This window comes from Olea europaea, chromosome 10 (genome assembly GCF_002742605.1).
Source record: "Olea europaea var. sylvestris chromosome 10, O_europaea_v1, whole genome shotgun sequence".
In the NCBI taxonomy this organism is placed as follows: domain Eukaryota; kingdom Viridiplantae; phylum Streptophyta; class Magnoliopsida; order Lamiales; family Oleaceae; genus Olea; species Olea europaea.
Genome location: NC_036246.1, coordinates 35,461,654 through 35,474,907, shown reverse-complemented (window position 1 = coordinate 35,474,907; position 13,254 = coordinate 35,461,654). Strand labels below are relative to the sequence as shown.

General features: G+C 35.8%; 2 protein-coding genes across 2 annotated transcripts; both read right to left on the bottom strand.

Moving 5' to 3' along the window:
• Positions 1-2,598: 2,598 nt before the first annotated feature.
• Positions 2,599-4,668, bottom strand: LOC111402004 (probable RNA-binding protein ARP1). Its single transcript, XM_023030018.1, has 4 exons — positions 4,462-4,668; positions 4,236-4,368; positions 3,667-3,799; positions 2,599-3,002 (listed from the first exon to the last, which is right to left on the bottom strand). Exons 1-4 carry the CDS (start codon positions 4,636-4,638, stop codon positions 2,822-2,824), a joined length of 624 nt encoding a protein of 207 aa, XP_022885786.1. The 5' UTR covers positions 4,639-4,668; the 3' UTR covers positions 2,599-2,821.
• Positions 4,669-5,618: 950 nt separating this feature from the next.
• LOC111402747 (probable RNA-binding protein ARP1) lies at positions 5,619-6,307 on the bottom strand. Its single transcript, XM_023031087.1, has 2 exons — positions 5,937-6,307; positions 5,619-5,843 (listed from the first exon to the last, which is right to left on the bottom strand). The coding sequence occupies exons 1-2, from the start codon at positions 6,111-6,113 to the stop codon at positions 5,634-5,636; spliced, it is 387 nt and encodes a 128-aa protein (XP_022886855.1). The 5' UTR covers positions 6,114-6,307; the 3' UTR covers positions 5,619-5,633.
• Positions 6,308-13,254: the final 6,947 nt, after the last annotated feature.

Here is a 13,254-nt window from a genome sequence, read left to right as displayed (position 1 = left end):
AGAGCTGGTGATGGTTTTACTTTTGAGCTTTTGTTGGTGTGGTTGATGGGTATCAGGCCATTTGTTTTCTTGGTTGTTAGTCAGTGGGGAATTTTTCGCAATGAGTCATGTACTCTCACTGATTAAGATTTGAAATTTTCATCTTAAAATGTTAATTTTATTAAGAGGTGTAGCCTTGACCCTTATAAATTTGTCTATATTTTCATATTAATTCGATGTGAGGATTTATCCCTTAACATTGTCAAAGTTGTATGCCTTTATTCAACCTACTCAAGACCAATCCGTTTGGACTTTTAAGAGGTTCTAACCAAGGAGGACGGAGAAACTCCCAAAAGATGGCAAATGGCCTAAAGAATGAAAGAATTTATTACATTTTTCATAAAATCTCCTCTTATAGATAGACTCAAAAATCGATATCGTTGGTGGGGTTGGGTCAATTTTTCGTGCAAAGAAGATGAGTTAATTTTTCAATTTTTATTTTACTTTCACTTATATCTTTTTTTTTTTTTTTCAACTCTACAAATGTATTTGATTGCAAACATGAAACTTCTATAGAAAAAAATAATTATTAAGTATTAATTATTTATGTTTGATTTTTAAAATTTTTCGACTTAGAAAATGGTATATTTACCCATTTTTTATTAGTGGATAGATGGGAGATAGTGAAAGTAAATTGCTTGAAAAATAAAAATATATGCATCCCAAAAAAAAATATTTTCCTTGTTTTTAAAGAAAAATATGGTTGCGTGGCCAGCTTTTGGAAAATATTATCTATGGAAGAAAAATATCGATCAAACATCCCAAAAATAAGAACTTGGGTGAAAAATAATATTTTTCATAAAAAATAAAGTCAATCAAACAATACTCAAACATTTTCCATCATTTGCACCTCATGTGACGATTTTATTGAATATTTGGGAGAAATACTTCAATAGGACAACCGTCCTCTAAGGGAGGGCCACCTCGGCGGATGACCCACCACACGCCCGAGGTATGTGGACAACCTGTTGAGGTGGTGCCTTGACATTGGGCGGAACGCCGTAGTGAAGTATTTCTCAATATTTGGACGGAAAATGCAAATTGAGACTAGCAGCATCTTAAAGAGTCAAGGGTAAGAATATCGAGAAATGATTACTGAGGGCATAAGAAGGGCAAGAAGTAGAGTAGGGTTGATCGTAAGAATGCAGAAAAATAAAGATTGAAGACAAAAGAAGGGTTAGAAGCAGAAGAGAGTATGCGTGCAATGTAGCTTAACAATTAATTAGATGAGAATCAATTTATTAACATGCATTTACTAGCTAACTAAGCTTCAGTATTTATAATTTGGTGAACCATCATAACTTGTGCATAATACTGACGAGTAAAATAAGCAGTCATTGAATGAAATTACTCAAATAAGTTCCCATTCTCGATCAACACTGATGGAGAATGAGCCTTCTTACTAGCTAGCTAGTTACAATCCAAACCATAGACTTGAATGTAAAGAGCATCAAGTTTACTTCAACATATATAAAATTAAGTTTGCGAAAGGGAAAGACGGGGGAGAGAGATCAGAATGAAGATGAAGATGACCTGAATCCTAACCATGGTTGATACTTGTTAGTGTAGAAGTACCCAAGAGACAAAAAATATCATTGGGTGAACTTCCAGGTGCAATTGATTGAAACTCCACAACCCTTTGGTGTAGTTTCTTAATCAAGAACTTGAAAAAAGAGTTCTAACACTATCCCTCCTAATCTAGTCTTGGTGTTAGTTACAGGGGCAACAACTCCATAAGTTTAGCCCTTAAACTGATATACAAAGAAGAAAAACAGTCAGTACCATCACCCTTACCCTAAGGAGAGATGATCTGTTTTTCGGAAAAAAGTAACGTAGGTAAAACGAGTTTTAAAACCCTTATCGAGAACAGAAACTTAGGGAATCCGTGCCCCGATTTCCTAATCAGCCACTATTTCAAGTTAGTATATAGTTATGCTAAGAAAATATTGGAGGGATTAGTCATTTGAAAATCAAAGATTCCCTAATTAGTTGAGCTTTTTCAAATTTACGATACTCAACAAAATTGATTAAAAAGTTGGTTTGCTTAGCCTTTCACGGGCTTAATTTTCAAAATGGATGTACATATTGCTTAGTCTTAGCCTCCGGGGCTAAACTAAGAAAAATCTTCACCAACTGATCAGCCCTTCACATGGCTTGATGAATTGGGAATAAGATGCAAATGCAAGCTTCGGTTCTCTTGTAGGAACCTCTCCCACCAAGAGACCGGTTTTCGATTTAGCCCCTATGAGGGGCTTCCATGTGTGGTAATGCCTGAATGCCACGTGCATCGGCTTCCACAACAGAGAGAAAGAGAAACAGAACCATGGTTAGGCTAAAGGCACTTCAGAAGCTTCTGATGAAGTGAAGTAGATGGAAATGTATCTCTCTTGATTGATCAGTGACATGAATCTCTTCATTAATGATGAGGAATTGGTGAATGCAGAACCATGTTCACGCCTGCGGCACAGCAAAACAAACTGTCAAAGATATTAGTCACCCAAAAAAAAAAATTACACAAAAAAAAAAAAAAAAAACTTTTTTTTAAACCCCCCTTTTAAAAAAAAAAAAAAAAAAAAAATTTATTCCACCCATTTTCATTTCCACAAAATGGAGGCCCAACGGAGGCTAAAAACGTTTACTAAAAGCCTTCTCAAAATTTTAAAGTTTTTCTTTTCTGAAACATAGTTTAAATGGCCTTCTTCAACATGATTTTAATTCCCCCAAAAGAAAATGAATTGAGCTGGTTTGCCAGAATTTTTTTACCACTTTAATTGACATCCTCTCACATGCGTGAGGGTCCTATATGAATAAAAAAGTCCAAAATAAAAGGTGGTCCCCCTTTATGAGTATCGATCAGGTTGCATGTAAACAATTTTCTGACAACATAGCGTGATTGAAAGAAAATAAGAAAGAGCTTTGTACAAACCGTAGGATATGCGTATTCTGCCGAGTATGGAGGGTACCTGACGTTTTGTTTCCCAAAAAACAAAAAAAAGTGAGAAAATTAGAATTAAGCAAGGTATGGCAGTTGTTTCATTAATTATATGCAAATGCATATGCATGCATTAATGCCTCGATTACATAATTTTATGTAGTAAATGTGAATACAGATAGGAACTTCTCTTAGTTTCTTGGCCGTACATGGCAATGTGAGTTCTTCTTGTTCCTATTCATGAAGAGAGAGAATACACAGTGACATGAGAATTGAATTGCCGCATAAAAAAATTTGTACAAGCTATTTGCGATGATGTCAGAATTGGGACCTGACCAGCTACTTCCCTCCTTTGACTACTGCAACTTTACCTTTTCTGGGATATGTTTTTAAAACATTGTTTATTCGTACTCATTGTTCTTCACTGTCTTATGTTTGCGCAGAGCTGTATGCTATTGATGAGAGTGGAAGAGAAAGAGGAAGCATAATGATTGAAAGAAGGTGTCATTCATAAGAATGCGACGTATAATTGCAGACAGAGAGAGAGAGAGTAAAAAATGGAGAGCAGTGGGGTTTACTGCAAGAAAGAGAGAGCATGCGTGAACAGAAACCCTAATTTAATGAGTTGGCAATGCACGTGCACATGCAGCCTTACAAACAGAGAGAAAATTAAAAAGGAAAAAATATATACATACCCATAAACATTATAAGGAATTCCTTGTTGGATGGCATAATGTGGGAACGTTGCTGCTGAAGCAAAAGCTGCTCCTCCTGCTTGAAACCCTCCTTGAAATGCCCTCGTCATTCTCATATTCCTTCCTCCTCCTCCTGCACCTCATCATCATCAACTCCTACTCACATATATGTGTGTATAATCTAGTTTGAACGGAACGGAAATGGGAAGCTAAACGAAAAACTAAACTAATGTAATCTTCAAGTACAGTTGCATTTTTGTGTTATATATAACACGGTAAAAAAGCGAAAGTGTTTGTAACAGGATGGAATGAGCTGTCATCATGCTTTTTTCATACTTGTGGCTGTAAAGCAATTATATACTAGTTAATTCATTGACTGCCAAAAATAAAAATATTAATGGGATAATATCCATTGTGTTGTGTGTAGAATATGGCGATGTATCAAGATGTGAATGATCTTGTTCATCAGATCACCTACTATCAATCTCTGATCTAAAGTAGAAGATGAATTATTTCACTTTTTAAAGCTAAACGTGCTCTTAGTAAAAAAGTAAATAACATATACGGACCGTGCTTTGGCGTGGAAGGCTTGGATCTTTGAACACCCAAGGAAGCAAGATTACAATTAGCCCTCCTTCCATCAATCACTGGACTAGCATCGACACAAGCTCTCATCGCTGCTTCGGCTTCGCGAAAAGTTACCTATTTAATTTTAATCGTACAAATGTTCGTAAGTCACAGATCTAAATTACGATTAACAGAAGATGTAAATTGAATGGGAAAAAAAATACATACAAATCCATAACCCTTGGATCTTCCAGTAGTTTTGTCAGTGATGACGACAGCTTCCAAGATCTCGCCGAACTGTTCAAAGTATTTCTTCATGGTGTCCTTTTGAGTCTCCCATGCCAATCCACCAACAAAAACTTTGGTGTAAGTCGTGTCTCCGAATTGTCCTGCTGGATTGCTCATATTCAGTCTTTGGTCCAAACTTGAATCAGTGATTCAGATCTAATATACGGATCTTGAATGAATTTGGAGGTATATTTTGATGAGGAGGAGTGAGAATGGATAATGAAGAGACAATTAGGTCAGAGATCCCTGCGAGGGAAAGAAGAAGAAATGGGAGGGAAGAATACTGAGAAAGCAAAAGGTCGAAAAAGGACGTGAATTATATACGTCCTATTCTAGTCCCCCACTTGTTTATCAAATGTATTCACGCGCTTCTCTTATCATTCCCTCCTCTTTAATTTAAGTTACGAGAACAATCTTGAATAAAAACAAAACAGGTCGATAAATGTTATTTTTTTTAGAATTTAGCTCTTTAGACAGGCTTAAATTCAGACTAAAAAACAGGGATTTTAAATTTTCCACTTGACGATTGTCAGCCCACTTAATTTTGGAGGGAAGTCAGTAAGTGTGGACCACTCTTTTTTCCATTTTCCCACCCCCTGATTACCGTAAGCAGAGTCCAACTTTTACAAAACAAATACAGCTCGGAGCTCGTGAAAACCGTCTATGACAACTATTCACATTTCGACGACGTTAAGGTCCGTCGAAGACGTTCAATCCCTGTCGAAGACGCGTGCATAGGTAAAATCAATTTACATTGGTTTTCTTCTTTTTTTAATTTCAGTCTACTTTTTTTGATAAATTTAATGATGCTCATTTCTAGAAGAATCTAGAATTACTTGCCTAGAATATCCTAGAATTCCTTGGTAAGCAAGTATAATAAAAAATTAGAATTGTCTATATTCCACTAGAGTAACTTGGACACCAAAAAAAATCTTGTATAGATTGTAGACACTTGTAGAATTCTCTAGAAGATATGATAAGAGTCTATAAATAGGGCATGACCCCTCATTTATATTAATGGGATAATATCCATTGTGTTGTGTGTAGAATATGGCGATGTATCAAGATGTGAATGATCTTGTTCATCAGATCACCTACTATCAATCTCTGATCTAAAGTAGAAGATGAATTATTTCACTTTTTAAAGCTAAACGTGCTCTTAGTAAAAAAGTAAATAACATATACGGACCGTGCTTTGGCGTGGAAGGCTTGGATCTTTGAACACCCAAGGAAGCAAGATTACAATTAGCCCTTCTTCCATCAATCACTGGACTAGCATCGACACAAGCTCTCATCGCTGCTTCGGCTTCGCGAAAAGTTACCTATTTAATTTTAATCGTACAAATGTTCGTAAGTCACAGATCTAAATTACGATTAACAGAAGATGTAAATTGAATGGGAAAAAAAATACATACAAATCCATAACCCTTGGATCTTCCAGTAGTTTTGTCAGTGATGACGACAGCTTCCAAGATCTCGCCGAACTGTTCAAAGTATTTCTTCATGGTGTCCTTTTGAGTCTCCCATGCCAATCCACCAACAAAAACTTTGGTGTAAGTCGTGTCTCCGAATTGTCCTGCTGGATTGCTCATATTCAGTCTTTGGTCCAAACTTGAATCAGTGATTCAGATCTAATATACGGATCTTGAATGAATTTGGAGGTATATTTTGATGAGGAGGAGTGAGAATGGATAATGAAGAGACAATTAGGTCAGAGATCCCTGCGAGGGAAAGAAGAAGAAATGGGAGGGAAGAATACTGAGAAAGCAAAAGGTCGAAAAAGGACGTGAATTATATACGTCCTATTCTAGTCCCCCACTTGTTTATCAAATGTATTCACGCGCTTCTCTTATCATTCCCTCCTCTTTAATTTAAGTTACGAGAACAATCATGAATAAAAACAAAACAGGTCGATAAACGTTAGGCCTCGTTTGGTAGGAATTTTTTATCTTCAAAAATTAAATTTTTTATCGTTATTTTACTATTCAAGCTGTAATTTTTGATTTTTTCTCTCACATGTAGACCTCACTTTTCTTTTAACGGTCAAAAAAACAATTCTCAAAATCCCTACCAAAAGGGCCTTATTTTTTTTTTTAATTAAGCTCTTTAGACAGGCTTAAATTCAGACTAAAAAACAGGGATTTAAAATTTTCCACTTGACGATTGTCAGCCCACTTAATTTTGGAGGGAAGTCAGTAAGTGTGGACCACTCTTTTTGCCATTTTCCCACCCCCTGATTACCGTAAGCAGAGTCCAACTTTTACAAAACAAATACAGCTCGGAGCTCATGAAAACCGTCTATGACAACTATTCACATTTCGACGACGTTAAGGTCCGTCGAAGACGTTCAATCCCTGTCGAAGACGTGTGCATAGGTAAAATCAATTTACATTGGTTTTCTTCTTTTTTTAATTTCAGTCTACTTTTTTTGATAAATTTAATGATGCTCATTTCTAGAAGAATCCAGAATTACTTGCCTAGAATATCCTAGAATTCCTTGGTAAGCAAGAATAATAAAAAATTAGAATTGTCTAGATTCCACTATAGTAACTTGGACACAAAAAAAAAACCTTGTATAAATTGTAGACACTTGTAGAATTCTCTAGAAGATATGATAAGAGTCTATAAATAGGGCATGACCCCTCATTTGTTAGTAAGAAAAAAGAAGCTAGACAAAGTTCAAGCTATTGTAAGCTATTATCATTCTAATAAAATTCATTTCTCCTACCCACTTTGTCCACCAAATTACTTTCTACCAAAATCTTCCAAACTATTAACTTTCAATAAAAAGCCAACTATTTTTTACCTCCAAAATTATTCCATACAAAACATCCTCAATCATCCTATCTCATCACTACAACAACACAAAAACTATCAGTGGTATCAGAGCCACGTTCGATTGATATTGGGCGTACGCATATATGATGGCAGACGCTTTCCACTCATCAATTCCTATCCCAACATTTAATAGGGATAACTATGATTTTTGGTCTATCAAAATGAAGACCTACTTTTGTGCTCAAATTTTATGGGATGTCGTCAACGATGGGTATACTAACCCAGATGACATTTCCACTTTAACTTCTGCACAAAAGAAGGAACTTAAGGAGAATCAACAAAAAGATTCTCTAGCATTACTTTCTCTACAAATGAGCTTGACGGATACATATTTTCCAAGAATTATGGGAGCCAAAACAGCGAAAGAAGCATGGGATAAGTTGAAGGAGGAGTTCTACGGTAGTAACAAGGTACGTACTTGCCGCCTTCAAACTTTAAGAAGGAATTTTGAAAATCTAAAAATGAAAGAGTCGGAAACCGCAAAAGATTATTATTCAAGAATAGATGAAATAGTAAATCAACTAAGGTCTTATGGTGATGATGTTCCCGAAAAGAAGGTCGTTGGAAAAATTTTAATTACTTGCACAGAAAAATATGATTCAATTATTACAGCTATTGAGGAATCCAAGGATATAGATGAATTAACAGCTGCAGAATTAATGGGATCATTAGAAGCTCATGAAAAAAGATTAGAAAGGCGCTATGAAATGGAGATTGAAAACGCTTTTCAATCGAAACTCAATATGCCGTTTCAAAAATCTAAAGAAGGTGGGAGAAAATTTAAAGAGAATTCGAAAAATAAAGAAATTCAAGGAAAAGAAGTTGATAAAAGCGACAAGTATTCTTCATGCAGTATTTGTAAAAGAAAAGGTCATCAGGAGAAAGATTGTTGGTTTAAAGGTAAACCACAGTGTCGTAACTGTAGAAAATTTGGACATGAAGAGAAATTTTGTCGCCTTAAACAAAATCATCAAGCTAATTTCTCTGAAGAAAAGGAGATAGAAGGAAATCTATTTTATGCCTTCAAGAAGAATGTCTCTGAAAAGAAATTAGATACGTGGTATCTAGATAGTGGCTGCAGTAATCACATGACGAAGGATGAAAGTATTTTCTACAGTCTCGATAAAATAAATACAAAAATAAAAATTGGCAATGGAAATTTTATAGAGGCTACAGGTAAAGGTACTATTGTCGTTGATACAAAAAAGGGCAAGAGATACATTAATGAAGTTATCTTAGTCCCTACAATAGATCAAAATCTACTAAGTGTAGGTCAGATGATGGAGAAAGGATACAGTATACATTTTGAAGGAGATTATTGTACAATTTATGATAAAAAAAGATAAACATCTGGTAATTGCAAACGTCAAAAAAGCGAGAGAACAGATGTTTTCCAATCCAATGGAGATACGCAGACAATGTGGCAATGGCGGTGCAAGTAGACGAGTCATGGTTGTGGCATAAAAGATTTGGACATTTCCACTTCCATGGGTTAAAGATTTTGAAGCAAAAGAGCACGATGAAAGATTTATCGGTCATAAAAGAAATTGATGCAATTTGCGAAAGATGCTTGAGCGGGAAACATCACCGTCAACCATTTCCATCTGGAAAAGCATGGAGAGCCAAAAAGCCTTTGGAGTTGATACATACGGATGTATGTGGCCCGATGCGTACTCCATCACATAACCAAAACAGGTACTTCATTCTATTCATAGATGACTATACTAGAATGACATGGGTATATTTCTTGCAAGAAAAATCCCAAGTATTTGAGATTTTCAAAAAGTTCAAAAGCTATGTCGAAAAGCAAAGTGGTTGCAAAATCAAAACTATCAGAAGCGATAGAGGCAGGGAATATACATCAAATAAATTCAACAAGTTTTGTGAAGATGAAGGAATGGAGCATCAACTTACTGTTGGGTACGCGCCGGAACAAAATGGCGTGTCAGAAAGAAAGAACAGAACAGTAATGGAGACAGATAGAGCTATGCTGATGGAGAAAGGTCTTCCAAAAACATTTTGGGCAGAAGCAGTAAGCACTGCAGTCTATCTACTAAATCGATGTCCGACAAAGGCAGTGCAAGACAAAACACCAGTTGAAGCATGGGGCGGACGAAAACCATCAGCAAAACATCTCAGAGTTTTCGACTGCATTTGCTACATACATATACCTCAGGAGAAAAGAGGTAAGCTGGATGAAAAGACTGAAAAAGGAATCTTCTTAGGTTATAGTACTCAATCAAAAGGCTATCGAGTATATAACCTAAGAACAAAGAAGCTAATTATAAGTCGAGACGTAAAGTTTGATGAAGATGCCACCTACAACTGGGAGACTGGTCAAATTGAGAAAAAAGATGTCAGCACCCTTGCACAACCACAAAAGCAGGAGAGTGATGCTGAGGAGAACAATCAACCAGAGTCTCCGCAGCATGCAGTTATAGAAGAACCAGTTGACTCACCGGAATCATCGCCAAGAAAGACACGAAGATTATCAGAAATATATGAAAGATGCAACTTGATGATCATAGAACATGAAAGCTATGAAGCAGCTTCAAAACAACCAGAATGAAGAAATACTATGGATGAAGAAATAAAAATGATCGAGAAAAACAATACTTGGGAGCTTGTAGATCCCCCTCAAGATAAAGAAGTCATAGGAGTTAAGTGGGTCTACAAGACAAAATTTAATGGTGATGGCTCAATTCAAAAACATAAAGCAAGACTAGTTGCCAAAGGATACTCACAGCATTTTGGCATCGATTACACTGAGACATTTGCCCCTGTTGCACGTCTCGATACTATAAGGGCGTTAATTGCACTAGCCGCACAGAAAAGGTGGAAGATTTACCAGCTGGACGTCAAATCGGCATTTCTTAATGACTATCTTGAAGAAGAAATTTATGTGGAGCAACCTCAAGGGTACGTGGTTCGAGGTAAAGAATATAAAGTTTTCAAACTAAAGAAGGCATTATATGGATTAAAACAAGCTTCACGAGCCTGGTACAGCAGAATTGACAACTACTTCACTAAGCAAGGATTCAGGAGGAGCCAAAGTGAACCAATTCTATACATCAAAAACCAAGGTACAAATAGTACACTTATAATCTCTTTATATGTTGATGATCTCATCTACACAGGGAATGATGAGAAGATAATCAAAAAATCAAGGAAGATATGATGAAAACGTTCGAGATGACTGATCTAGGATTAATGCACTATTTTCTTGGGATCGAGGTAACTCAATCTAAAGATGGGATATTTATAGCTCAGAAGAAGTATACCACCAATCTATTAAAAAAGTTCAAGATGGAAGGTTGCAAAACAGTAGCAACACCTCTGGATAGCAACAAATCGCTTAGAAAAGAAGACGGTACTCCAAAAGCAGATAGTTCACAATTTCGGAGCTTAATTGGAAGTTTACTCTATCTAACTGCTACAAGGCCAGACATAATGTATGCAACCAGCCTACTTTCAAGATTTATGCAAAATCCAAGTCAAGTTCACTATGGAGCTACAAAGCAGATACTAAGATACCTCCAAGGAACAAAAGACTGTGGAATAAGGTATGAGTCTACGCCTGACTCAAGACTACTTGGGTATACTGATAGCGATTGGGCAGGATCAGTTGATGATATGAAGAGCACATCAGGCTATGCATTCACACTAGGTTCGGGAATATTTTCTTGGGCATCAAAGAAACAAGCAACGGTTGCACAATCATCAGCTGAAGCAGAGTATATTGCAGCAGCAATGACTACGAGTCAAGCAATATGGTTAAAGCGCATACTTGAAGATATGGGAGAGCCACAAAATGAAGTAATAAAGATCTACAGCGACAGCAAATCAGCTATAGCAGTGGTCAAGAATCCTGTATTTCACAGCAGAACAAAACATATTGGCATCACGTATCACTTCATCAGAGAAGCTGAAGCAAACAAAGAGATAGAACTTAAACATTGCAAAACTGAAGAACAATTGGCGGACATATTCACGAAGGTGCTACCACGAGCAAAGTTCGAGCTACTACGAGAAATGATTGGAGTTACCGAAATGAGCATCAAGGAGGAGTGATAAATTTAATGATGCTCATTTCTAGAAGAATCTAGAATTACTTGCCTAGAATATCCTAGAATTCCTTGGTAAGCAAGTATAATAAAAAATTAGAATTGTCTAGATTCCACTAGAGTAACTTGGACACCAAAAAAAACCTTGTATAGATTGTAGACACTTGTAGAATTCTCTAGAAGATATGATAAGAGTCTATAAATAGGGCATGATCCCTCATTTGTTAGTAAGAAAAAAGAAGCTAGACAAAGCTCAAGCTATTGTAAGCTATCATCATTCTAATAAAATTCCTTTCTCCTACCCACTTTGTCCACCAAATTACTTTCTACCAAAATCTTCCAAACTATTAACTTTCAATAAAAAGCCAACTATTTTTTACCTCCAAAATTATTCCATACAAAACATCCTCAATCATCCTATCTCATCACTACAACAACACAAAAACTATCATTTTTCTTCGGTTTAGTCGTCTTCTTTCGTTGATTATTTTGAATGAGCAACAAAAAAATGATAACTAAATTTTCATATAACGACAGGTTTGAAAAGATGTGAAATTTAAATCAGTTATTAAATGATTCTTCTTCTTATAGTTTAGGCCAATAATTAAGTAGTTTGAAGTTGGAAATTGAAAGAATAAAACCCAGAAAAATGTGATACATTCAAATTGTTGAAACTTTACCTCTACTTGAGATGAAATGGAGATATCAAAATTGCCTCAATAAATGAAAACTCTAAATCCAAAATCTCTTAAACTCCCATTACCAAAACTCAAAACGTCTTTTCGTAGTGTTCATCTAAATTCCCTCAAAAATTACACCTTTATTGCAAGAAATGCCAAAGGAAATCTTTAATTTGAAGTTGAAGGGAAACCCACAATACGAAATAACCCAACAATGCACATGGAATTCTAGGAAATGTGCAATGTGGAACGAGAAATCGTTGGGTTGAAGATATATTAATAGCAGGCCGACTGCATTCTGGGAAAATTTTCATTTTTATTTGAAAAAAAATTTGCAATTTCACAAACTCAGGTCTTGATGGCGCCGGGTTATTATGGGTCGGGCAACGGTGCGTGACGGCGACAGGCTGTTGAGTTTTCGAATTTCAACTGTAGTTACGGAAGTGCACAGGAGCTCGTTGATTTCTTAAAACCTCATTTTTCGATGGCGATCAGAGCTTGTTGTTTCTGATGCAACAACACCACCGGATTTGTAGAGTTGTATTCGAGGTTGTCTGTGGACTTTGGGGAGAGACTATTTCTATGGGTTTTGGAGTGAGGGTTGGGGGTGATGTTTGGCTTTTTCCACTTTTGTGGCTTTTTTTTTTCAAATGCCACGTCAGCCCTATCTTTGAGTCTGGATTCTACCTTGTCCTAGTAATGGGATTGTATTTGTTAATGACAAAATTATTGTATCCCTGGTATCAAGAAAGATAGGTTAAACAAATTATGGTTTGACTTAGGCTTGAACCTATAAATATGGGAAAAATTCAAAAGTCAGGTGTTAACTTTGACACAATTCAATTTTCAGGTGTCAAGTTTCAAAATGCAAAACTTAGGTATTAGCTAATTAATTAAAAATATTTATGAATTAAATATAATAAGGTTACAATTATATAATTAATTGCCACATATACATAATTATTGGTCACAACTTATTTACAGGTCATATATTATCAAATTAACTTGTCACTGATTATTTCGAGATCACAAATTAAAAATTTTGTAAGTCACAGATTATTTTCAAGTCACAAATCAAAAAAAAATTTATGGGTCACAATTTATCTAGCGATCACATATTTTCAAATTTGTTGACCACAAATTATTTTTCA